Source organism: Apis dorsata, unplaced genomic scaffold (genome assembly GCF_000469605.1).
Source record: "Apis dorsata unplaced genomic scaffold, Apis dorsata 1.3 scaffold_74, whole genome shotgun sequence".
NCBI classification, from domain to species: domain Eukaryota; kingdom Metazoa; phylum Arthropoda; class Insecta; order Hymenoptera; family Apidae; genus Apis; species Apis dorsata.
In genome coordinates this window covers 1,189,673-1,216,201 of record NW_006263372.1, presented here as the reverse complement: position 1 = coordinate 1,216,201, position 26,529 = coordinate 1,189,673, and the positions used below count along the sequence as shown (strand labels likewise).

Here is a 26,529-nt window from a genome sequence, read left to right as displayed (position 1 = left end):
AATTTTATATAAATATAAAAATATAAAAAAATAAATATTTTCTTAATTTTACATTTTTAAATTCTCCATAAAAGCATAAAATCCATAGTTTTATTCAAAGATCATATTCAAAGATAATTCTTTTTTTTTTTTAATTAATATTTTTAAACTTATGTCATTTTCAAAGCAAAAGTGATTTCTATTTTATATGTTTCGTGAACCGTACGTATCGTGTTAAGTAATACCCTCACATTTTCTCACAAAAATTCACTATACGAAATTCTTGATACATACATACTAATCTATAACTATGCACGTATACTAATACAGTTGCAAAAATAAGATTAAATATTTGATATATTTTATGTAATTCTATTAATAAATCTATTACATATATATTGTATTTATAAATATAATTTAATAATAATCTGAAAATAAATAAAAATTTACAAGAAATTTTCTTAAAAAAGAAAAAATAAGAATATTGAGATTTTGAAGTTTCGAAAGTTTCAAACTTTTACAAAGTTTGGATTGAAGTTTCGCGAATTTAATAAGATTCCATTCCATTTTTATTCAAAATAAGAAAAAATATCATATAATGCATAATAAAAAATTATAAACAAATTACCAAGAAAATATATCAAAAACTATTATCAGATATTTTTGTAATCGATTGTACATACTTCACTTCGATTTCTTCTACTCGAAAACTTTTGCAATTTCAGAATTTTTATCAAAGAGATATTGATTTCGGAAAAGCTGCTTTTCCTGTATAGATAAAAATGATTGGAAGACGCTATTGGCAGAGGGCAACATTTCATTGAAAATCTCATAGTGTGACGCATCGAAGCGATTTGTGGTATGAATAACCGGGCAACCGGTTCGTTCTAATAACCTACTCCCACGAGGGTCTGTGCACGCTGAAAAGCAAAGTCGAGTTTAGTCGTCGGCTGACCGAAGTCGGGCCTGTACCGTGGGGCCTGGTACGCCGATGCTAGTGCCGTCTACTGTCCTCGCAGAGAAAGCTGGGCCTTCGTTCCTTTCGCGCACACGGTACGTGAATTGAGCAGACTTTTGACCCTGAATACCGGTTCGGTGTCGGGTTCCGGTTGTGCTGGATGTAATTGTCGGAGGGTTTTGTGCGGGGAGAAAGGATAGTTGGAAATATCGTATATGATTAGAGAATGAAGTATGTTGGAAATTGTTTAAATGGTAGATTGAGATTGTATTTTGAGAATTGTTTAATTTTTTAGATATATCGTTTTTAAGAATTTTGATTGATTGATTAAAAAATTTGAAATTTTTTTGATTGAATTATTTTTAAAAAAGATTTGTGTATATTTATTTATATTATTATATGAAAAATTTTGTTGACTTGAATGAAATATTATTGTAATAGTATTTTGAAATATATTATCAATCTTGATAATATTAAATGATATTATGATGATTATATAAAATGATAATATAAAATGAAATAAATGTTTGGTAATATAATGTTTGAATAGAATAGAATGTTAGTAAAATAATAAATGAGTATATTTCAATGATATTATTCTAGTGAGGAAAAGCTAGTGAAGTGTCGAGAATTAATGAGATAGGCTATGGATATGTATTAGTAGCACAGTGTATGAATAAAGTGCATGAAAATGAGGTATTAAGTGTTACATTGAATCTATATTGTTATATTGGAATAATTGTTGTATATTGAAACTGTTTGGGTAAGACTGAGCCATATGGATCAATATTATATCTAAATTTTCCCTCAATAGTATAACAAATAAGTTGTATAATAAATAATTGCTAATAAAATTTATGCAAAGCATAGAAAATATTATGAAAATTATATTAGAAAATTAATTTATAACTTATAGATTATTCAAGTCAATAATTGATTAATTTTTTAGTTCCTTCATTTCAATTTTAAACATTATGATATTTACTTGGATATTATATTTGATCGTAATGCTTTACTGGTGATAATTCGAGCATTTGTTGATTTTAGATACAAAAGTAGGGCGTTTATTTTCCTTCCGCATGGATTATCAAATAAATCATTAAATATATAAACCAAATTATTCAACATAATTTATATATTCGTAAAATTATACATATCATAAAATTATTTCATGAAATTATGCGAAAATGAATTATATATGTGAGATTATATTTCATGAAAAATATCTGTCTTTGTATAAAATCATTAAATAACCTGAAATCATAAATCTTAATAAATTTTGTACTTTTTTCTTTTCATTCTCACAACACGAAATACAATGGATAAAAATAAAGAAAAAAGAAAGGAAGCAATTTTAACTCTTGCCGTAGCTCGTTGTTGACCTATATACCAGTTAACGTATTACTCCAATCTTATTAAACATTATCACTATTGTAAACCTGAATCAAGATCGAATTGCTTTATCAATCTATTAGAACCATTTAATATTGTCGTTATTTATGAAAAACAAATTTTTCTTCTTTCAGTTCTAACAAATATTGTTTCCATTGCATATTTTTTTTTTATAATAATAGATAACAATTAATAATATTTTAAGCTCAATATTGTAGCTCATTCGAATTCGAAGAAACAAAATTTCATATTCATTAATCTAATAAAATAATTATATGCAACAATTACATCTAGTTTATTCGCGAAGTTAAATACTAATTATTTCCAATATAATAATAGTTATAATATAATTGTTAGAATAATAAATCATTACCTATAACATAAAACTTCTATCAATTTGATCACTAAACATCATTAAATTCTTTAAATAATTATATCTAATTAAATTCAATATAATTATAATTATAATAGTATATCGAAAAACTGCTATTAATTATTAAATATTATCTCTTCGTTCATTAACAAATTTACACTTGCCTTCCTCTTCTTTCAACCATATCCTCCAATTACCAGCAAATATCTTCCATATTCGATGGATTACAGTTTTTTAAAGCAAATTTTGCTTCGCTGGCGAGCGATATTCGACTTTTTTTTATTATTTTCCTTTTTTTAATTAATCCTGATACGAAATTCCGAATTTCCGACGGAGGTGGTTAGACCACCGAGCTGCTTTACATTATCGATCCTTATCCCTCCTCTCTCCCTCTCACCTCAGCTGTATAGAGACTTTGGCTTGCTTGTTTTCCTTGGAACCTAGTTTGAACTACTAAATTTCCATTTTCACTCGACACGAAGTGAATTTTCGTCGTGCGATTCCTTCGTTCGTTCGCAGGTCGCGTCCGTTCAACCTGGTTCCGTGGCCACGATTTCGAATTTTCTCGAAGCGAGAGGAGAGATATCGTAGTTGTTCGGAAGCTTTTCATTAGATTTAATGTATTCCAGATCCGCTTCCTCTGGAAGTGAGCCGACAGCTTTTTCCTTCGTGTCTATGGAGGCTGAGAATTCGTGCTCTCTCATCCGATGCGCTGGAGACCGGTTGCGCCCTCTCTCTCTTTCTGAGAGGGTTACCTACTTTCCGTATATTTGACACGTTAATGAGACCGCCATTGTGTTTTTGAGTCGAAATAGGGATGAAATATTTTTTTCGAAAGAAAATTTATAAATTATATATTTGTCGATCTATTTTTATCTTCTTAGATCCAATTTTTTTGAAACAATGATGCTTCAATCAAATTTGAATTTTTTTACAGATTTTTTGAATAATAGTATTTTTATTGAATTTTAATTTTAATTTATTAATTGATCCAGTTAGTTATAGTTATAGATATATAAATTTTCTATTTGTAATTATTTTATCTATCTCATGGGAAAAAACTCAATTGCATTTAATTATATGTATTTAATTAATTAGATAAAATTAATCTTTTTTATTATCAAAAAAACTATTTTTCTGCATCATTTTTTCTTTGATAATATGATATTCGTGATTCTTTAGCGAATTAGTTTCAATCATAATATTTACGCACAATATCCATGTTATTTCTGATAACGCATTTATAACAATAGTTTTGTAGCAACCGGTTTGCCAATTTCTCCTTTGTGATTGTAACTATGGTGTTCTCTACTAAGTTGGAATGTCCTCGGCCAGATCAGTTTCAAAGCTTTGTTAAAATTACATTTTCATACAATTGTTGTCCTGTTCCCTAGTTCTTTGTATGTTATCATTATAATATTACTTTGATGTATTGTTTTCTCGTTAATGAAACATACAACGAGAATATTATACAATATGGCCGAGTAACAACCATACATATAAATTATAACAAGATGAGCTGAAAGTGAAATCATAGAATTATAATTGTTTATCTAGTACTTTGATTGAGTGTGAAATGAAACGTTATTTGAATATTATTTTTAAAAGGATTGTTTTATAAAATAGAATTTCATTTGTTACTCGTGTTTAAATATTCGTGTTCCTTTTGAAGAAATGGCATTGAGAAAATCTGCGTTTTTACCTTTATTATTATACATTTGGAATGAATAGCGAATGAAGCTTGGTAGAATAAGATAAATTTTATTTCAATATTTGAATTTTAATTTCAGAATCCAATTATTTCTTTCTTTTTAATAGAACCTTATTTAAACCTCAATTTTTTATCCAATTTTTTGAATAATGAATAATAATGAATAATCGAGTTTTAATAATTAATAATTTTCAAATTTGAATACTCTCATGATTTTTTTTTGCAGCAAAATAAATGAAAACAATAACAGAAAAATAAAATAAGTTATTTTTTTATTTTATTTTAAATTTAAGTAAATATATATAATTATATATATAAACTTACTAGGATAAATATTTAGTTTATTTCAAAATTAGAGTTTTATTTTACTTCTGATAATTATGCAAATTAAAGTTTTATAATTTGAATAAAAATTCATTCTATTATTATGTTTATTATCTTTTATTTATATTTATTATTTATTATTTAATTTGTTCTCTCTCTTTCTCTGTACATATTTTGTTTTACACTTTCATAAATATTTATTTACTTTTTATCTTTATAAATATTTCATATTCAGTAAATAATGAAATTACATTCCATTTGAATAATTTAAATAAGCAGCATAAAAAAACTTATATTAATAAAAATTTATGAATTTTTAATTATTAAAAATTTGTTTATAAGCATTATTAAAAAAAAGAAACAAAAATGTATACGTGTAAAATATCTGTATAATTTTTGGGATAGAAATTCGTAACGATTTTGGAATGTACTCGGCCATTGATCTTATCCAGGTTTCCTCATCCTTTTCACAGGAATCTTATGTGTTGTTTGTTATAAAGCGAGATCAATCAATCTTCGGTTGCTTTCTAATCGATTGACTTTGACATAAACAATTTGTTACGAATTTTTGCATCGAAATCGGCACGTTCGTCTCCTACCTCCTATTTTAAAATGAGGCTTACGATTTTCACTTTAAACCCGTTTTGCCAAACTTTGACACGTTTTCATTGTGTCAAAAGCAAATAACATCCTCAATTGATATTTCATTGTCAATCATTATTTTTTTTTAATTTTTCTATAAAGTTACAAAGTTATTAGATTATAAAATTATATAGATAGATTAAATTAAAAAACAGCAACAATTTAAAGAAACTTTTTCTTATAAATTTTATTACAGTTATTATGCACATATTGAATGTGAATTTTTCGAATTAGATTTTTGAATGAAATTTCAATTATTTTTATTTTCAAAGTTAATTTGTTAAATTCGTAATTATTTCTTCTAATAAAAATTCAGGCCGTTGAAAAGTTTCTAATTACCTGTTGTATATGTACGAATGCTCTTTAACTTTTTTTTCAATAGTACTTCCAAGTTTTTTTAAGATTTACTTATATGCATAAATGAAAAATTACTTTTTACTGCATCCACTTATAAATGTTAATTATGCAAGTTTTAAATTCTATGAGGTTTCCTCGTTTCTTTTTTCTTTGAAGTTAATAACTAATTAACCTGAAAAGAGATGATTTCTTAAACACTTGACAAAGATTTGCAATTTAAGTTATGACTTATTAAAAAAGAATTTGTCTTTTATCACAAGTTTCAAGTTCTCTTAAATTTTGTAATAAATGATTAATGAATTCAAGCACATCTTGATTTTTTTTATATTTATATTGAATTAAATGGTTTCAAAACACATTTAATTATGAAAAAAATTTTATATATATTCTGTTTATATATATATATATATATAATTTTTTAACAATATTATTTAATTCTAATGATAATGAGTAAAAAATTTGATTAATTTAATGAAATTCTTGATTATATTATTTATTATATTATTATATATTATTATTAATCATATTAATATGTATATATTATATATTAATATGCATATATATATATATACATAAAATATAATAATTTTATTCATTGAATTTTTAATAAAAGATTAAAAATTTTATTTAATTAAATTGTATTTTTTAGATTTGCAGTTGATATAAATTTTATTGGAATCAAATTCGATTTTATTATTCGATTTTATTTATTTTTAATTTTTATATATGAAATGCATTTTATTGATTTTTCTCAATCTACATATGAATTGATCTAAAAAGAAAAATTCCTAATTTAATAAAAGTGATAAGTAATAATGAATTGATATCAAATTTCAGAGGCCAAATTTCATCATAGCAAATATGCGTCTCCAGATTCTTAGTTTGATATTTTTTGCAAGTGTAATACTCGTGAGGCAAATTTCAGCCCATGGAAGATTGATAGAACCACCATCAAGAGCTTCAATGTGGAGATATGGTTTCGATACTCCTCACGATTACAATGATCACGAATGCTATTGCGGAGGATTTACTAGGCAATGGCAACGAAATAAGGGAAAATGTGGCATATGCGGCGATGCTTGGGATGCACCAACGGTAAGACATGAATTTTTTATAAAATTGCTTAGTTTATTGTGAATACACAATGATTGCATTAGTGAAAAAGAAGGAAAGGATATTTCTTTCTATTAAGATTTTATAATAAATTACATATTGCACAAATATTTTTTGTTGAATAATATTTAATTTTTCAAGAGATATTAGCACAATATCTATATTTGAATTCTATTTAATTCATGTATAATTCAAATAGATAAAAATAAATAAAAATTATACGAACCAAAAGATGCAACAAGATTTGTAGGTTAGACCAATAAATAATTTTAAAGTTTCATAAAAATTCGTATCAGTTATTTTCCTTTATAGATGCGTGAATACAAATTTTGAAATCATTGTATACTTTTATATAAAAACAAATTTCGATTAAATGTCCTATTTTTTAAATAGCAGTTATCATTTTGTCCATTTAATATTGAAATTTCCGAATTAGAATTCGTTTAACGGGATTCTTTCAGAAATTCTTAACTCTTACACAATCTTGGATGTAACTGTATTAAATTTGAAGCATTTCAAATATACTTATAAGGAATTGTTGTGAGAAATTGAGAGAACAAATCATTCAATTAATAATAACTATAAAATGGTGTTTAACGACGCGAGCGACGTTAGAAACTATTCGAAAAAATGGCTACTAAGAGATCGATCTATTATAATCGATATTGCACGCCGTATATCATTTTCATGTATCATTCAAACTTATTTGGCATATTAAATTTTGTTTCGATGTAGTAACGATAAAAAATGAAAAAAGATATGATTTATTAGAAAATAAGAATTTAAGTAATTTAAATTTTTCTTCTCTTTTTTTTTAAAGTTGAAAGAATTTAGTTTTGAATTTTATTTTAGTTTAAATTATCCCTATATGTTTTATTTGATTATTTATATAAATCCTGTTTTACGAACACATAAAATTATATTTGATAAATTTATTTAATATTTTGTCGTAATATTTAATGATATCTATTTTTTATTTTGCTTAAACTTCATAATAAAGAATTTTAGCTAAATATATATGGGATAGGTTATATGTAGTCACGTAACTGGGACATGCTTTTTTTTTTGCAAACAAAAAAAAAAAAGAAGGCAGAGAGTGGCAGAAGAAAAGTTGAATGGTTTAAAGAGTTTTCCTGAGTGAGTTTTCTCTCTCTTTTTTCACAAATGTAATCGTGCATCATCAATCTCGTGATTATATATTAAACAAATTTTACACTATTAAACAAAAATATACATAAACACTATTTCAAATAATAAATAAAAAGATAAAAAAAAAAAAAGAAAATTAAATAAAAAGAAAGAACTACATCAAACGAAATGCATTTCATTGTGAAGTTTGTGTAATTATCTCCTGGCAATGTTCTTGTAACACAGAATAAATTACTATTTGCGATTTTCCAGTCTGTTGAACGAACATAACCCTGCTACAACAATACTACATATTTCAACACCTCTCTTAAAAATATATCTTGCAAAATACAGAATTTAAATCGTCAAATAGAAGAATAAAAGAAAAAATAAGAAAAAAGATTTATTCGGTAAAAATTACGATGAATAGAATAGAAGATGAAATGTTTTCAAAGTATTTGTTTAATGCTATTTTAATTAATATTAAATATTCAATAGTTTGAATTGTTTTTGATAATTTATAAAATTATATCACAGTAAAATTTTTTAGATTTTATAAATGTAACTTTTTTATTTTGTATTCTACAATTCTTCGATTTTCAGTTAAAAAATTTGACAAATTTGACGATTAAACAATCGAAATAAAGAAATCAAATTAAATAAAGATTAAAAATTTCTTTTTCATAATATTATATTATAAGAAAATAAAAGAATTCAATATAAAATAAAACAATTATGTGGCACAGTTAAAATAAAAGATAATTCTATTTTTTTTCTTGATCCTTCGAAGCTCATTCGAATTTTCAACCAATTTATCATTCGATAAAAAGCTATTTCGATTATATCAATTAATCGTATCAATTTTCACGATTTATTTCTCCAATTTTCTACTTCTATTTAATTATTGAATTTTACGATCATTTTTTTAATAACAAATAAACAGATCATAACTTTTCAAAGTTAAATTTGATAACGTATTATGTGCACTATTTATATTTCATATATAAAATTTCTTCTGAAGATTTATAATCTTCAATTTGAAATTCAAACTTCAAGATCTGAAAGTAAAGTAGGAAACTTCAATCTTCTTGTGAACTTTTATTCTCTATAGAGAAATACTGTCCACGTTTTATTTATTCTATTGAAAGATTCTATAAATGTAATTAATTCTGTTTTCACATTAATTGTATGAAATAGAATGTAATTTTTACTTGAAGCTAAGAATATTACATATTTTTTTATAATCTTATTATCTCTAATTAAATTAATTAGAAAAAATCCTCACAGGTGTTGAAATGCAATTTTTCAAAAGACATTAGATACCAAAGTATACCTTATGCTCTTATATCCTATTTATAAAACAATTTTGACATATTTTTAAATATTACATGTTCATATAAATTCTTATATCATTTATAAAATTCAAATAAATTACAAAATCTATGATTGTTAAAATAATATGGAAATAAAAAAGAATTAATAGCAATTTAAATTCTAGAATATATACTGATCAAAAATTACAAGTATCAACTTCATTTAAAAAAAAAAAATTATACAAAAGTAAATACAAATTTCAATTTCATTTACAGCCTCGTCTGCACGAGACAGGTGGCAAATACGGAAATGGTGTGATAGTGAGAAAGTATCGAACAGGTTCGGTGATACCGGTCCGTGTGGAACTCACAGCGAATCACCACGGTTACTTCGAGTTCCGTACATGTGCGATGACCTACAAGGACAAGGAAGTCGACCAGAATTGCTTGGACCAACATCTACTTCAGTCGAAGAATGGATCGATCAGATATTATCCCGGCCCAGGAAACAAGATCTTCGAGGCTTTCTACAAATTGCCGGACGATCTGACTTGCGCCCAATGCGTTTTTCAATGGAGATACGTGGCTGGAAATAATTGGGGCGACTGTGGAAACGGAACAGGTATTATGAACCGTTTTCATCGTTTTGCTTCCCCTCCTCTTTTCTCGGTGCTCTCTCTTTTTTCGGTGACATTGTGCACATGAAATTCGAGGACCGTTTTCTCACTCGAGGCAGATATCACTTTCCTCCGATTCTTTGGATAAAACGAAGTTGGAGATTTTTCTCAATGGCGAATGAAAATTTCTGTTCCATTTAATTCCGAGACGAATTTTGTTCCAACCGAATGAAGAGACACCATTTTGCAACAAAAGCAAAAATGAATTCTCACATCGTAGGCATCAAGTGGTTGTTGTTGCGGAGATGTTGTTGAAGCTGGGTGCATGGAGATTGAATTTCAGGGATATTGGAAAAAGTTGATAGAATGAAGCGTTTGTTCGAAAGGGTGGAGTCGATTAAAGCCGCTGATTGCATCGGGGGTAAAGTAGAGCGGTAATTCAGTTTGCTTCTCTCTTCGATTTTTGATATGAAATTTTTAGATCGTTTTTTTTTCTGGTTAAATGTTTGGTTTTATGTTTCTTTTTTTAATAGTGAAGTGATTAGTACTCTGAGAGTTTGATTTTTTTTTGAAGATGGACTTCAAAATTAATATTAAAATTTAAAATTAATTCTTACTAATTTTGAATGACTCTTTTTTGTAATTTCATTGTTTAATATCTTTTTCTTCATTTTATCAGAATTTTTAATTTCATTTGTATTTTTATTTTGTATGTTTTTTATCGATTTGTTTATGCATCGTCCAAAAATTTTATTACTGAAAAAAATAGTTGACGTAAGAATTAATATAGATAAAATGGATTAAATTTTAATAGAAAAATAATTCTTATTACATAATTAAAATATTATTAGTATGCTTCAATGGAAGCATAAATGAAAAGTTTTTAATTTTTTATGTAATAAATATTACATAATTAATAGTGGCATTGAATAGTTGCTTCATATTCATTAGTATTCGATGAAGTTTATCCTTAAGCAATCGTTTTATTATTTTCAGATCTCATATACAAACATTTATTTCAAAATTATTCATTATAATACTTCTATTTTTACATGTTTTAAATATTATTTTACATGTACAGTGCTTCCAGTGTAATTTATGAATTTTTTTTCTCGAAGTGCAATATAATGCAATATAAACTAAAAAAAAAAAAAAAAATAACTGAAGAATTATTTTCATTTATTGATATATTTATAATATATTAATAAATAATTTTTAAAGATTAATATGTAAATCAATTACTACATACATATTATTATACAAAGTAAATTATAAAAAATGAGATTTATCAAATTCAGTTTGCAAAGAAATAAAAATAGAAAAAAAAGAAGGAAAAAATGCTTATAATTGCAAATAAAATAATTTACCTTATTTTTAAAAATTAATCAATAAATTTCATAACACAAAATTATAAATTGTATTTCTTTAACAATATAGGAGCTGTAGGTTGCGGTCCTCAAGAAGAATTTCGTGCTTGCGCTGATATTACCATCGGAGATGACGTGGAACCTCTTTCACCTGCAGAGCCACCAATTCCGAAATCGGTTCCAGGAGAAAAATCGCCAACAGAGCCAACATTGGTGCCAGAACCGAGTGGATCATATTGGTTATTCAGTGTTATTATCGCTGGTACGTGCCTGTTGGTTGTACTGGCGGCTATGGCGTTGCTTTATGCATATTACTATCACTCTGGCCGAGCCAAAAAATGGCTTATGGCGAGGAGATTGACACCTGAAAGTCCACCTGTCGCTCCACCGAGGCATAAAAAACACAACACGTCCAATGCACCATTGCAGCTGTAGAAGGATATTTGTACTTGATAGTAGGGTGACCAAATATGCACAAAGAAAAGTAAAAAGAATTGTATAATTCTGTAATAATTTCTGTAAATGTTGCTTCGACATTATTTTACAATATCTTTTAACAATAATAGGTGTGTGTATATGTAATATATGTATACATAAAAAAAGAATTTTTTCTCTCTTAAGATAAGAGAAAAATGGTCACCCTGATTTGTTTCTACTTGCAATGCAACTTCCTTTGTTCATTTTCTTTTTTATATGTATTCAGAATATTTTTCTATCGTGCGTGTCTGTGCGAAAAAGTATACATATATCTTCGTGACATTGTAATGTATGCGTGATGGGAAAATTGTTCTCGTTTTATAGTTAGAGTAACATCGCTCACCTTGCACACATTCATCTTGTATATATAAACTTTCTTACATTAAACATATTTATTTTCTAAGAATTTATGATTCTTAGTTTTATTCCCTTCATTTTTTTCTTTTCTTTTTAAATAAACTCTTAAATCTCTGAAAGAGATTTTGTTCATTATATAGTGCTTTAAGAAATATGTAATTGAAAATTTTTCTCATATATACATATATTAAAGCACATTCGAAAAAAATAAGGATTTAAGAAATTAGCGACGTTATAGTAAATTACTTTTTATTCAGTAACATATTTCTAAAATCTTGATTATTCATTTTTGGAGCAACACCATTTCCAGGCACATTTGCACTGCCATTAGTAGCAGCGGTTTTGACAGTACGAGGTACCATAGATAATAATGTTTTGGGCATACCAAATGTAGTTCTGCTTACTGTAGTACCACCTAGAGATTTAACTAAGAGCGGTTCTTCAGTCGCTGGTACTTTCTTGCGTTCAGGTGGTTGGCTTATGGCTACACTAATTACTTTGTCGGCAATTTTCATTCCATCAGTAGCCAGAAGTGCCTTCCCGGCACTATTCTCGTCCTTAAATTCGATGTAAGCCAACCCTTTAGAATGGCCATTACGGTAAGTAACTATGCGGACTTCCTTCAATGCTCCATGAACTTTGAAAATTTCTTCGAGCTCTTCTTTTGTTGTTGATACCGGAAGTCCTAGTCATTTCATAAAAATAAATATTTTTTCTTTTAATTTACGATTTTTAATTTAACTCTCAGTTGGTATAATAATAATATAATTGATATCCCAGAGTTATTTATAATCCATCGAAATATTGTACAAGTAATGGTAAGTATTTTTAATGTATTTACCATTATGGGATATGTGTATACAAAGAAGGAGCGTGAATTTTTTTAATAAAAACTTTAATATTATTTTTAATTATAAATAAAATTATAAAATAAATAAAAAATAGAATATATCATATCATTAATTATAAAAAATAATGTAAAAATATTATTCTTGCATATAAATAAGAACGATAAAATATGAGAACGAATAAAAAAAAATAAACTACATTTTTATTAATAGATATCACTTTGGTTTGTGAACAACAATAAAAAAATCTGATATGATTATAACAATAACATCAAAAAACATCATATAATTCTTTAAAACTTTCGATACAAATGAAACAATAAATCTGTTGCAATGAATGTTGTTTGCAAACTATTTTTTTACATTTCATACAGTATGTAGAATGTTTTCTGTCAAGCTTGCTAGGGCATTCTTTGCAGCGTCGTCTTTTTCGAAAAACCTCTTTGTTTATCGGATTATCTGTAATTTTTATTAATTCTCTAATTTTTTAATGAATTTCTTGTGTTACACGATTATATTATAACATTGTTTCACATATCATTCTTGATTATTATAATTTTCAACTTTTCTATAAAAAATTTTTTTTATTTTATATTTGTATCACATATAATTTCTAAAATTATTGATGATCATTCAGTTATGAAATAAAAGTTTTTAAAGAATTTTATTTTTATTTTTAAAGAAATTCATGGAATTAATATATATATCCCCATTCTTTTTTTTCCTTTTCTTATTTCATTAAATTGTAATATATTAAATAAGAATAAGAATTTGTTTAATGGCACAATAAGATGGAAATAAATGATGCTCGATAGTATTTGTAACTTATAAAGAACGAGTATCTCCATTTTTTGATTTGAAGAAATTATTTAAATAAAGTAAATTAAAAAATGCTTTCATTTCTACTTCATGTGTGATCCATGAATTTTTAATAAATTTCTGTATTTAATATTCATTTATTCAATGATCTTAAAATTTTATCAATTACAAAAAATTACTCAATCTAGATAATACTCCACAATATTTCGATGCAAAGTTTTTAACTTGAAAGAAGTTTCTTGGATCATTTAAAATAATTATAGATATAAAAATATCTTATTTATGTTCGAAATTTTTTCATGTTCAAGTATTATTCAATTTCTGTCTTAATAATACGAATATTAAAATATTCATTCTGTATTTCAACATCTGTTCTTTTTTATGTTTCATTCATTTTCCAATCAACTTCATTGATTGAAATATTTTAAATATCATTTACTTTTCAGAAAACAAATATAATTTGTTGTATCGAATATGATCCATTTGATTGATATATATCATTGGTTTAGAAAATATAATGAAATCATATAAGTATATATTAGTTTTGCAAAATATTACAATTTTCATATTGCTGACTTACGAGATTTTAAAGATAAATGATTTTAATTAATATTTATTATTATTTGCAATAATTAAGATGCCTCTCTTTTAATTGATTATAATTATCCCAAATATTATAATATCCCATAAAAATAATTAATATTTACAATTAATATTTCAACTTAAATATAATATTTATATTTTATATAAAAGAATATAAAAAAATAAACGCAAATACATTATTTAGCAATTAAGAAATAAACGATTGAAATGTTGCGAATTTATTTGTGAATTTTTTATAATTTAAGAATACCAACTGAGAGTTAAACATTAAATAATTACATACCTTTAACAAAAAGCTTGTTTTTTTCAAGAGAACAGCTATATTTAAATCCAGATCCTCGTGTTCTATTTGGGTCGCATTTTGAAACAAACATTGGCCGTCCTCTTATAGGAGTTCTATCCAACTGTAAAGCTTTATCAATTGCTTCCTATAAAAATATTTTCTTAATTACATTATTATTTATATAAATTAATCATAATTTCTAATTAAAAGAAAAAAAGTAATTCGTACTATGTTACTGAGTTGCACATAACAATATCCTTTACTACGTCCTTTATAATCTCGTATCATTTTAAACATTGTAATTGGTCCTGCTGATTGTAAAGCATTTCTAACTTCTTCTTCGCTTGCTGTGTAGTCTAAATTACTTATAAAAACTGTACTTTTATCATCCATTTCATGCATATTATCTATCTCCATTTGTTCATTTTCTGATATTTTGAAACCAGGCGGAGGCGTAGTTTTTAGTTTTTGTTCTTCAGAATCAGTACTTTTTTCGAGATTTAAACGACTTTCTCTAATTTTTGGTTTTATTTGCATTTCAACTTTTGTAATTTTTGTTGGAGAAGATCCTAAATTTTTCCATTTACCGGTTTCATCTTGTTTTCTTTTAAGAGTTTTTTTGTTTTGTAATGGTGATAGTTCATGATTGGACATTTGTTGCATTTTCTGTCTTTCTTCAGCAACTTTATCTAATTTTTCTTTTGTTCGTATTTCACATATTTCCATTTGTTCTAATGTTCCTTCATCTCGTTCAAAATCTATCCAAGAATTTGCTATACTTTCTGGCCAATCTTTTACCATGGTCAAAGCTTTTTGGAATAATTTCCTCAAATGTTTTGTATCTCCATAACATCTAAACGAAAAAAAAAATATTCATTTAGAAAACATTATATTATAAATTATTATACTAAAAATAATATAGAAAATTACCTTTCTAATGAAATATATTCCAACCAATAAGATGCTGTTCCAGAATGTCCTTGTGACAAAATATCAGCCCATAATGACCTAGTTTTTTCCATGTTATTAGCATGTATAGCTTCAGTTCTTGCCCAATATTGTAATATAATACAATTAGGATCTCCTTCTAAGCCAAATGATTTTGCCAAATGTTCACAAGCTCTATTAAAAGTATTACGTAATATTTCTAATTGTTTTCCTTCGTCTGTAGAATAGCGATCGATTTTTCGTCGTAAATATTCCAAATAAGTTATCCATAAATTTCGATAATCTTCCGCAGTAGAAAATCCAGCTGCTAAAGCATTTTCTAATAAAGTTTGAACTTCTAATACCGATTTGTTCCATTTTTCATATGATCTTATCCATTTTTGCCATATTTTTGCACACCAGGGAACATTTCTTAAAGCTCTTTGATATACTTGATCTAAAACTGATTCAATTTTAATATTTTCTTCTAAATACTTAAGGTAGTCAAGCCAAATTGACATTTCCAAACTAAGATCAGTGATTGCTCTTTCATACAAAACTGTAATTCTTCCAGGATCACCATTACGTTGTTCATATGATAAATATATTTTGTATGAATCTAATAGTTCATTTTCTGTTTGTGCAGAAACAATTTTTTCTTCATAAGGTAAACGAAGATTAAGCTTTGAAAGAGCTCGATTATATCCTCCAATAATAATTTTATCATCAATAACAGCTTCTGTACCATCTCCATGACGCCAAGCTTCATATTCTTCATATGTTTTTTCCATATCTAAAAGAGGACAAGCTAATTGTCTTTTGAATAAGTTACCAATACGCTCTAATTGCTCTTTCCTTTCAGCTTGATTTGAAGGATCAATCTAAATATATGAAATCTTGATATAAGAAATCATTAATAACTTAAAATTATCTTATCTCTTCATTCTGTACTTACCAGAGCATATAACACAGCTTCAAATTCTCGAAATGCTTCCCATATTATTGCACCTTTAATAGTATGTAATCCAACATCTGTTAATGCTCTTTCAAAGAGATGTCTAACATTTTTTGCTGCATCTTTTTCAGTACCCATATTACCAATACTAAATTGTAAATATTCTAACCATACTTCTACAGCTACAACAATCAATTTAATACATAATATATTCATCAATCATTTATAAAATACAGATGATATTATTATACATATTATTATACATTAAAAGTAAAAAGCATACCAAGATAATCTTTTACTGCTCGCTCACATAATTTTACTACTTCAGCTTTCTGTTCTATGGTAGTTGCTAATTTAATTTCATCACGCATCCAAGATAACCAGAGATCAGGGCTCAAGGGATACTTTGAACTCATATCTTCTCTGGCAGCGCGTAATCGTTCTAATTCACCCATTTTTTGTAATTTGTTAATAAGGGCTACATGACTCGCATAATCATATGGATTGTGAGCAAGAGAAGTTTCTAAAATTTTAACTTCTGCTTCATCAGCATCCTCTTCATCATCATCATCATCATCATCATCATCTTTATCCTGTTCTTCATCAAACTCATCATCCTTAATTTCTTCAGTTTCATTTTTAATCATTTCTGATTCGATCTTTCTGTTCACCGAATTTTCATGCAAATTTTTATCGTTACTTTCATCGCTTCCTAATTCCATTTCTTCCATTTTATTTTATAATAAATTCTGCGTTAGGTTACAAATTTTAATATATTGTTATATGTAATAATTATATATAATAATAGTATGTATTTATAAAAATCAAGAAAATACAGTGCACTTAACAGTAGTAAACAGTTTTTACACGTTATAGGTTATATTTAAATGTTATTAGTGTATATTTTACTAAGAATCTGACAGATGTCGTTACTACGCATGCGTATTAAAAATTATGTTTTAATTCAAATTAATCGTGTATACGTTAAAAACATAGTATTAAAATACAATAACAGATTAATAATAAAATTATTATTATATAAAATAGTTTTTTCTTAATACTTTTAATTTATTTTTTATTAATTTATTACCAAGATTGAATTTATATGAAATTATCTATCTATTTCTTTAATTTTTAATTAGGCTATACACGAATGACTACTAATTGTAAGCAATTCGTTTACAATTATAGATCCAAACATAAATTTGTCATTGAAATATCGAAATCGTGCATTACTTTTTTCTTTTCTGTTATTTGAGTGGTTTTCATAAAAATTAAAATCTTATTAATGAATTTTTCATTAATCGTAACATATGACAATGTAATATGAATATTCATATGAAGAATTTACAATATTAATCTCAGGAACCGAGGAAAAGGGTCATAAGAAAGTTCGGAAAAAACGGAAGTTCATCAAATGTTCCAAGAATCGCTTGAATCATTGTAAACAGATACCATTAAAATATATTCATAATGTGAGTCCATGGGTGAGTATATATATTCATATATTTGTATGAAAAATATTTTTTGCCGACGATATTTATTTTGCGTTTAATTCTGTAGATCCATCCATTAAAAAGAAGTTCACTTCGCATGAAATAATTGTCTTTCATTTGAAACAAACGTTATTCAAATGTTTTTAAAAAAATTAGTGATAAATACGATAGAGTGAGTATCCTAGAATTATTTTTTTTTTTTGAAAAATCGAAAATATTTGAATAGAAATAAAGAAAAATTATTATTCTTTTGATTATCTATTGAAAGAAAAATTTTAACCTTATTTGTGTTTATGTATGTATGTAAATGTGTTTTATTATATATATAAATATATATTTATAGATCAGATATTATAAATTAGGCAAAAATTTTCTTAATTTCAATGTTATTGTAATAAATGCTATTATTTCTTTATTATTTTGAGAGTTTGCTAAGTAAATTTTTCAATTATAATAAAATAATAAAATAAAATTATGTATAATACTTTTTAAAGAACTTAATAATTCATACTAAATAATTCTTTTCAACAAATATCAATTATATACGAGTATTAAAACGTTGCATTTTTTTCAGATAATGTAATGCAATTGTTGTTTTACCAGTGAATTAAATCTGACGTGCAAAGAATTTAAAAATAAATCGATTACAATATCATAAGAATCGCATGTTAAAATATTAGAAGGAAATCTTACCTATTGATGTACATGTGTATGTATACGTGTTTCGAGTACAAAGAATTTTTGATATTTTTTATTCTTGATTTCATTGATTCAAATTTTATATATGAATTTTATATATGAATGATATAATATAAACAATATTTTTTATAACACAAAAAAAGCATTACTTGCTGAAAATTAAAAAATTATTTAAATTATTAAAAAAGATCTCTAATCTAAATCTCTGATCTTGTATAAATTTAATATTTTAATAATTAAATTATTACTATTAATTTTCATTGCCAAATTTCTTAAACTATTATTCAACAAATAATAATGATAATTGATGTAATAAGAATTCATATTTACAAAAAAAAAATATTTTTCTTAAATTTCAAAATTTAGTTTTATATCTCTTAATAAAAAAGTTATAATATTTTCTTTTATATAATAATAAATTTATATTCATTTTAGTAATTTAACTTAGTATACTAATGAAAAGTGAAATTATACGAAAAGCATAGAAACATTGTTAATGTTTTCCTTATTTAACTTAGTGATCTAGTCTTATAATTTTCATATAACCTAGGAATACCCGATGTATTTAGCAATAATAACAAAAGAAATTTTTATGATTTATTATACAATATAATGATTTTATTTATTTTTATATATTTCTTATGAAATATAATTGGCATAAATTGTTATAAATATTGTTATTCATATATAAGTTATGAACATAAGAGTTAAATCATAAACATAATTAGCAGAATTATTAATTATTAATATTTTTTATTAGCTAATATTAAATAAAGTAATTTAAGTAAAGAAATTTATAATTTAGTTTAATTTAGTTTAGTTTATAAATTATATGATATGGAAAGAATTGTTTCAGTAATTTCCATATTAATTATATTGTACATAGTCAATAATATTAGATATTAACAATTAAAATTATATGTTAGCTATCATTTCTCCATAAATAATATATGTGTAATCTTTTATAATACTAAATAATGTTCTATTAAATATATTCATAAATTTTGGAGTAGTGATACATATTGTTGAAATACTACAATTTTTTTGTGCAATCATTAATTATGTGATATCGATATTTTCTTTCTAATAATAATTTTGTTTTTAATACTATTTTAATATAAGTCCATATTAAATTCTAAATTTGTATTTTGTTATTTGTAAATATTTAATTAAATTGTAAATTAATGCGCTAAAAAATTATAGTATAAATAATTATTGTATTTGAGATAGCTTAATTATATTTTACTAAAATAAAAGAATGCTTTTGAAAATTATTTTTTATTTTTTGTTTGTATTGACTCATATAAATATTAAAATTAAAAAGAACTGTAAAAGTTGCCAAAGTATTGTAAATGGTCAAGTTGCATTTTCCATTAAATAATATTTTAATAAATAATATTCTTTAAATAATAATATTTTTTAAAATATTTTTGTAAAATATAAATTCCTAAGAATAAAAACGAAAGACAGTATTTCGTTTATCAATTTTTTTCGATCAGAAAAAAAAAAAATATAAAGAAAAAAGAAAGAATATGTAGAATGCAATTTGGAGATGAAGAATAAAGCAAATCTAGAATTTTCGAATGCAAATACAGCATTCGGAAACTACTCATATATTTATGAAGAAACGAAAATACATTCAAGAGAAAACATCTACAATACTTTCAATTACTAAATTGTAAAATTGTTAAAATTATTAAAAAAAATCTAGTTTAATAAGATATTATTATTAATAATTCTATTGTCAAGATGAAAAAAAATGAAATATGAAATACACAATAGTGAAATGACGCAAAATACTATGATTAATTGACGCAAGTTGATTCATCGTAATTGATAATGAATAATAAAATTATTTTTAATTGCTATATTTTTTTCATTCGATTATGTTTATAAATAAATTGAAAACCATAAATTAAGTTAGTTTAGAGATGAGATCAAAAAATAATAATAAAAATTTATTTATTTTTAATTATAATTATATAATTATATAAGTACTTCCAAAAGAATATTTGAAAATTCAAGTAAAGCTAACTTAACTGTTGTTATTGTTATTGTGTAAACTAACCTAACTTTTAATTCTAAAAATATAATTAGATATAATATAACAATATTTATTATTTCTTCTTTTACTTCCTAATTTTTCTTCCAATATGAATTCTGATTAAAAGAAATTAAGCAATAATCTGATCTAATCATTGAAAAAAATGGAAAAAAATAATAAAAGAATAGAATAGAAATGAAGATGGAAGAAATAACGGGTGTTCTATTGTATTATTTATCTACCAAGGTTTTAATCTATTGAAAAAGTAAATAGAGACATCTATCTCCGTTACATTGCCATTTTCTCTATATCCATCTTATTTTATCTAATGTAAACTTCAATTGTTCATAACTTGACAAATAAATAAATAATAAATTGACATTTTTGTACATTAACTTTTCTGTTTGTTTTCGCTTTGATCCTCTTAAGATGTTCCATTAACACTATATATATATTCACTTAAAATCACATAAATTCATTTAGCTAATTATTAACAACAATCACAAATGTATTTATATATATTCTTCATATAATTTCCATGACCGATCCGATTCATTCGATGCGATTGATCAAATTTGTGAGAAGTTCATATTGTTTCTTCCGCGTCGTCATTTTCTTTCAAGATTTCTTCGTACAAATGAAACGGTTAATCGGGGATGCCCCACCACTTTCCAGAATCTATAAAAGAGACGATAAATTTTCTAGCTAAGACAGTAACAAAACGAACGTGACAAGTTGCATTAATACTCTCTCTACTAGAAATTGAATATTGAATATTGTTGAATATTAGTTGATAATTTTGATACAAAATCATTTTCTATGATGAAAATGAATTTCGAATAATCGTTTAAGAGTAAATTTTCTTTTGGAATATTGCAATATTGTGTTTGTGAAGATCTGAGGTATTTTCTTTTTTCTTCTTTTTAAGGATTTGAATATCTAAAGGAGATATTTTCTTTTTTTTTTTTTTTGATGAATTCTGTATAATTTGTGAAATTGAGAAAGATAATATTATGGATATAGGGTAATAGAATTTTATATAATAATATAGTGATTCATTTATATTCAGAAGAATTTTTTTGATTTAATTTAATTTAATTTAATTTCTGAAAAATACTTTCAGCAATTCAAATATATTGAGTTAATATTTGATAGAATTTTCTTTTGCAATTCAAATTTATTGATAAGTGTTTTTTGAAGAACTTCTTTTGCAATTCAAATAATGAATCAAATTAATATCATTAAGTAATATTAATTTAAATATATTTTTACGAATGCATAAAGTTTAAAATAATTTTAATTATCACAAAGAAAAATATATATGTATTAATTTTTCCTTTAATGCGATAACAGTATATAAATAGTATTGTTAGGAAAAAATATATATTTATTGTAAGATTCTCATCACTTAAAATAAATCCGGAATCACAGAAATTAATTTCCTTATTTTTTCGAATTTTGTATTTCATAAATTGGATAAAGGATTTATTTCTTTCCTGAAACAAAACAATGAAGATCTGAAGGGACTATGTACTGAAAGGCATTTGGAATTATCTATTGATGTATATTCTATATTCTATTCTTTCGTATAAGTATTAGTGCGACCAGTTCCTTTGCATGACAAATAGTCTAATCTTTTGTCACCATTTCTAATATACTTTTAACGATTTATTTTTAATTCTAACATTTCTACAAATATATTTTCTTCATCGATTTCTATTTCCTTAATCTTGATTCTCAATTTAACTTTTTTAATCAAAAATTAAAATATCTGATTTTTTTTCTCTAAATCATGAATGAGCAATTTAATTCTAACAATTGACAAAGAAATAAATTTAAGTATCAATTTCCAAACGATAGTTAATCAATCAACAATTGTTATCAAATGAACAAAATTTAATTGATAAATTATCAAATCTTAAAAGAAATATTAAATTTTAAATAATAATATATTAAAATTATAGTAATAAATATTATAGTATATCATCAGAGTTTCAGAATGGTGAGTGTAATTGTCAAGATTGCACTATTGCTGCATATTCTTCAATTGATCGCAGAAGCAGCTGATCAGTCGCCGTGTCCTAAATACTTCCGGTATATTTCGGATTCTATCACAAACGAAATCATTGGTTTTGTTGAGATACGATCACCACCGAAAGGAATTCCTTTGACACTTACTGTCAAATTGAGCATTGCTGTTGCATTGCCATCGGTAAATAATTAACAATAAACATTGATCATAAGTTCATATATTTCTTGATAATAAGAATTTAAACTTGGAAAAATATTGATCTAAGGCATCCTTATTGATATGAGAGTTAAAGTTACAGTACATTGATGCAATATGATCTGTGTTTCAGAAATATGTTGGTAAATTAGAATTGGCACAGCCAAAGGAGCAATCGATTAAAGAAGTTATGCAGGGCAGGCCTTTATATTATAAAATCCATTTTCCACTTCCTTGGCCTATACCTCTTTTAAGTGGTTTATGGTTTAACAACGAACATATTTGTTCAGGTCCACGCGGTATGTAAAAAATTTCAATAGATTTTTTTAAAGAGATGTATAATTATTAATGTAAACTTTTAAAAAAATGCAATTTGCATAACGATAAATATAAAGAAATTTTTTATAAGTTTTAAATCATTTGATTATGTTATAAAATTTTAAAAGAAAAGTTTACAATCTTATAATTTATTAATTTTATTAATATTTGTATGATCAATTATTGTGCAAAAATTCCCTAAAAAAATAAATAGTTTAATAATAATTTTCATAAAAATTTATAACAATTTTGTATGATATAATTTGTATTAACATTTAATTATTTATTCCAGCAAGCGGACCAATAGTCACGTCCATTGTCTTAAATCACACGCTATACCCACCTTCTTTAGAGCTCAATTTCGATTCAAATATTCCCATTAATTTTCCTCAGCCCTTGCCAAACTTTCCATCCATTCAAAATAAACCATCGATGGTATATCAGCCAACCGTCACTCCACGACCATCACCTGTTGTGCCAATTATCAACAACCAAAATAACGTGGAGTGTGGTAGAAGCAGCAATAACAAGTTCAATCTTCTAGTGGCTGGAGGAATGAATGCATCTCCGGGTCAGTGGCCCTGGTTGGTTGCAATTTTTGTCGTCAAAAAGAATTTCGAGTTCCAATGCGCGGGAACATTGGTCACTAATAAGCACATTATTACAGGTATGTGAATTTTTATGCGAATCAAATGCTTAAAGAAATGTTTTTTTTTTTTTTAAATACTTACAATTGAAATTAAAATTCAAGAAATATTAAATATTAGCTAAGGTCTTAAAAATTGAGATATTTATAAAATAGAAAGGAAAAAAAAAAAAATAAAAAGTCAAAAGTATCATTTTTTTATGATATATCCTAATAATCACTTTTGAAAGAAATTGTTACGTATCAAAAGATTAATTTTTCTAATAAGTGCCATTTAATAGTCCAAAAGTTACAATGTTACAATTTTCAATACATTTTTTGGTAATTATTTTTTTTTTATTTCAGCTGCACATTGTTTGCTAATAGACAGTATTAATTTACCTCCCAATACATTGATAGTATCCTTGGGACGCTATCACCTTCGAGAATGGTTTGAAAAGGGTTCTGTAAATCGAGAAATAGCAGCGTACCAGCTCCATCCTAATTATGACAAAAAGGGCAATGCTGATGCGGATTTGGCAGTATTGAATCTGAGAGAGAAAGTGGAATATAATGATGTAATCAGACCAATCTGTCTTTGGACAGGACCTGCGCTTCTTGCCAGTGTTGTGGGAAAATCTGGATACGTGGTCGGATGGGGACGTGATGAACATGGGAACCGTCATCTCCAAGAGCCTCGACAGATCAAAGCTCCCATTGTACGTCAGGTATGATTATCTTTTTCTTTAAACATTAAACTTATTTGATAAATCATTATACTATTATATAAATCTTTATACGAATATTTATATAATAGTAAAGATCATAATTGTTCATACCTGAGAATAATATAAGTCAACAAAATCTGATTAATTATCTGAATACTTTCATTCATTTCAAATATTTTTAAACATTTCATTTTCATTTATCAACTTCCATACAGATTTGACAAATTTAAAATATTATAACTTTCTATTTTTTCAATAATTTTCTTGACAATGACAAACATTTGTCTAGAATTTCAACTGAGAGGTGAATAACTATTAATAAATTACAGGAGGATTGTCACTGGAGCAACTCAGATTTCGTCTTGTTCACTTCGAACCGGACGTTTTGTGCAGGTTTGAGAAATGGAAGTGGCCCTTGCAACGGTGATAGCGGAAGCGGTTTCGTGATGTACGATGCTAAAACGGATCGTTACTATTTGCGAGGAATCGTTTCGAGATCCTTGCTGAATAGAACCACTATGTCTTGTGATTTAAATCAGTATATAGTTTACGTAGACGTTGCACAACATTTGGAATGGATACGAAATATGATCTCCTTGTAGAATAATTTTTTATGATCTGTAACTGTAAATATGTTAATCGATTAATTTTTGCATATAAGTTATTATTTTATAATTTAAATAATTTGCTTATAATCTATAGAATAATACCAAATAACGAGTCGATTGATGATAATTTAATCTCTCGTGACTGTAAAACGTAAAGTTTAAAAGCAGTATATGCGATATTTTTGGACTGTTTATATTAGCTGTGCTTTTCATATAAATATTTATGACATCAATAAAAATACGATTTATCTGTAAAAATAGATAATATATTGTAATTTAATTTTTTTTATACTTAATAGTATATAATATTTATTATTATTGATGTAGTTTTGATCTTACATTTTAATATTTGCATATGTCATTGTCATTTTCTTTTTGTCACAAAACATATCCTTTCTTCTTTCTTTTTATAATTATAGTTTTATATATTATTGTACATATTCTTATAAATTCGTAGATTGTAATTGTAAGCCACTTATTCTACAATCAAACTTAAATTATCCATTATAATAAATGTTTATAACAAAGTTTCTTACAATTTATTGTACAATAAAATAACCATGTCGAATATAAATAAATTATATAATTAAATGCACAAAAATTCTTTCTAAACAATCTTATAAAAATCTCTAATAAAACTGAGAAAAAACATAACGCGATTAGTAACAAAATTAGAACACAATAATACATATTTCTATTTATTTTCAATCGTACACTCTTACACATAACTCATTTCTTATCATATAAAGATAGTGATAAGCGAAACATATAGAATAGAAGAAAATAAGTGTACAACGATACAAATTAGAATGATATGTGTATATTGTATATGCGACAAAAAGATGGAAAGCATATGCGCATAAAGAGAGATAAAGACTATCGTGGAAAAAATAACTACAAAATGCTAATTAAAATAATACTTCTTAACTATAAATGAACAATACACTTTTACGTTAAAAAACAAGTCTATCAAATGATCTATATTGAAATGCTATATAAAATATACTATTTATAGAAACGAAGCATGAAAGGAGAGGTTTTGGAATGTTTTCAGTGAAAATAGTTCCTCCTGTATGATAAAATTATGTTCTTTATTGTCCCATTGAAGAAGGTAAGCAAAAATTTTCATCTCCAAAATAGCTCACTAAGAATTTAGTAAGCTCTCATCAGGAATTTATAATACAGCACATTGAAAACAGTGCTATATTTAGATTTGTTCAGTTTGGAAGTATTGTCGTGCA

The 26,529-nt window shown here is 25.3% G+C and overlaps 3 protein-coding genes and 2 long non-coding RNA genes across 8 annotated transcripts; 3 read left to right on the top strand and 2 right to left on the bottom strand.

The window, feature by feature from the left end:
• The first annotated feature begins 796 nt into the window (after nt 1-796).
• LOC102674862 lies at nt 797-12,157 on the top strand. Of its 3 annotated transcripts, none has more exons than XM_006610495.2 (4): nt 797-1,168; nt 6,574-6,831; nt 9,567-9,912; nt 11,345-12,157. In XM_006610495.2, exons 2-4 carry the CDS (start codon nt 6,598-6,600, stop codon nt 11,707-11,709), a joined length of 945 nt encoding a protein of 314 aa, XP_006610558.1. In that variant the 5' UTR covers nt 797-1,168; nt 6,574-6,597; the 3' UTR covers nt 11,710-12,157. The 3 variants fall into 3 exon arrangements, with proteins under 3 accessions (XP_006610558.1, XP_006610557.1, XP_031363886.1); XM_006610494.2 differs by having other exon boundaries at nt 808-1,032; XM_031508026.1 differs by lacking the exon at nt 797-1,168 and adding an exon at nt 1,526-1,633.
• LOC102674778 lies at nt 5,107-7,605 on the bottom strand. Its single transcript, XR_421006.2, has 3 exons — nt 7,076-7,605; nt 5,719-5,908; nt 5,107-5,473 (listed from the first exon to the last, which is right to left on the bottom strand). It is a non-coding gene; the product is annotated as an uncharacterized LOC102674778 (long non-coding RNA).
• Nucleotides 12,158-12,193: 36 nt separating the features above from the next.
• On the bottom strand, nt 12,194-17,419 carry LOC102675084 (squamous cell carcinoma antigen recognized by T-cells 3-like). Its single transcript, XM_006610496.2, has 6 exons — nt 16,827-17,419; nt 16,544-16,725; nt 15,592-16,469; nt 14,890-15,514; nt 14,662-14,806; nt 12,194-12,793 (listed from the first exon to the last, which is right to left on the bottom strand). The coding sequence occupies exons 1-6, from the start codon at nt 17,272-17,274 to the stop codon at nt 12,351-12,353; spliced, it is 2,721 nt and encodes a 906-aa protein (XP_006610559.1). The 5' UTR covers nt 17,275-17,419; the 3' UTR covers nt 12,194-12,350.
• Nucleotides 17,420-17,676: 257 nt separating this feature from the next.
• Nucleotides 17,677-18,185, top strand: LOC116184931. The gene is made up of 2 exons (XR_004149595.1): nt 17,677-18,030; nt 18,107-18,185. It is a non-coding gene; the product is annotated as an uncharacterized LOC116184931 (long non-coding RNA).
• Nucleotides 18,186-21,282: 3,097 nt separating this feature from the next.
• LOC102676089 (serine protease gd-like) lies at nt 21,283-25,530 on the top strand. 2 transcript variants are annotated; one of them, XM_006610677.2, is made up of 6 exons: nt 21,283-21,478; nt 22,765-22,994; nt 23,143-23,308; nt 23,620-23,994; nt 24,319-24,680; nt 25,010-25,530. In XM_006610677.2, exons 1-6 carry the CDS (start codon nt 21,439-21,441, stop codon nt 25,280-25,282), a joined length of 1,446 nt encoding a protein of 481 aa, XP_006610740.2. In that variant the 5' UTR covers nt 21,283-21,438; the 3' UTR covers nt 25,283-25,530. The 2 variants fall into 2 exon arrangements, with proteins under 2 accessions (XP_006610740.2, XP_031363997.1); XM_031508137.1 differs by lacking the exon at nt 21,283-21,478 and adding an exon at nt 21,605-21,684 and having other exon boundaries at nt 22,773-22,994.
• Nucleotides 25,531-26,529: the final 999 nt, after the last annotated feature.

Coding starts and splice junctions, on each gene's coding strand:
- LOC102674862 (XM_031508026.1), top strand. CDS start 1,610: ATGAATAAAGTGCATGAAAATGAG. Junction 6,832..9,566: donor ATGCTTGGGATGCACCAACG/GTAAGACATGAA, acceptor TTTCATTTACAG/CCTCGTCTGCACGAGACAGG. Junction 9,913..11,344: donor CGACTGTGGAAACGGAACAG/GTATTATGAACC, acceptor TTAACAATATAG/GAGCTGTAGGTTGCGGTCCT.
- LOC102675084 (XM_006610496.2), bottom strand. CDS start 17,274: ATGGAAGAAATGGAATTAGGAAGCGATGAAAGTAACGATAAAAATTTG. Junction 16,726..16,826: donor AGCAGTAAAAGATTATCTTG/GTATGCTTTTTA, acceptor TGATTGTTGTAG/CTGTAGAAGTATGGTTAGAA. Junction 16,470..16,543: donor AAGCTGTGTTATATGCTCTG/GTAAGTACAGAA, acceptor TCATATATTTAG/ATTGATCCTTCAAATCAAGC.
- LOC102676089 (XM_006610677.2), top strand. CDS start 21,439: ATGCCCCACCACTTTCCAGAATCTATAAAAGAGACGATAA. Junction 22,995..23,142: donor TTGCTGTTGCATTGCCATCG/GTAAATAATTAA, acceptor TCTGTGTTTCAG/AAATATGTTGGTAAATTAGA. Junction 23,309..23,619: donor TATTTGTTCAGGTCCACGCG/GTATGTAAAAAA, acceptor TATTTATTCCAG/CAAGCGGACCAATAGTCACG.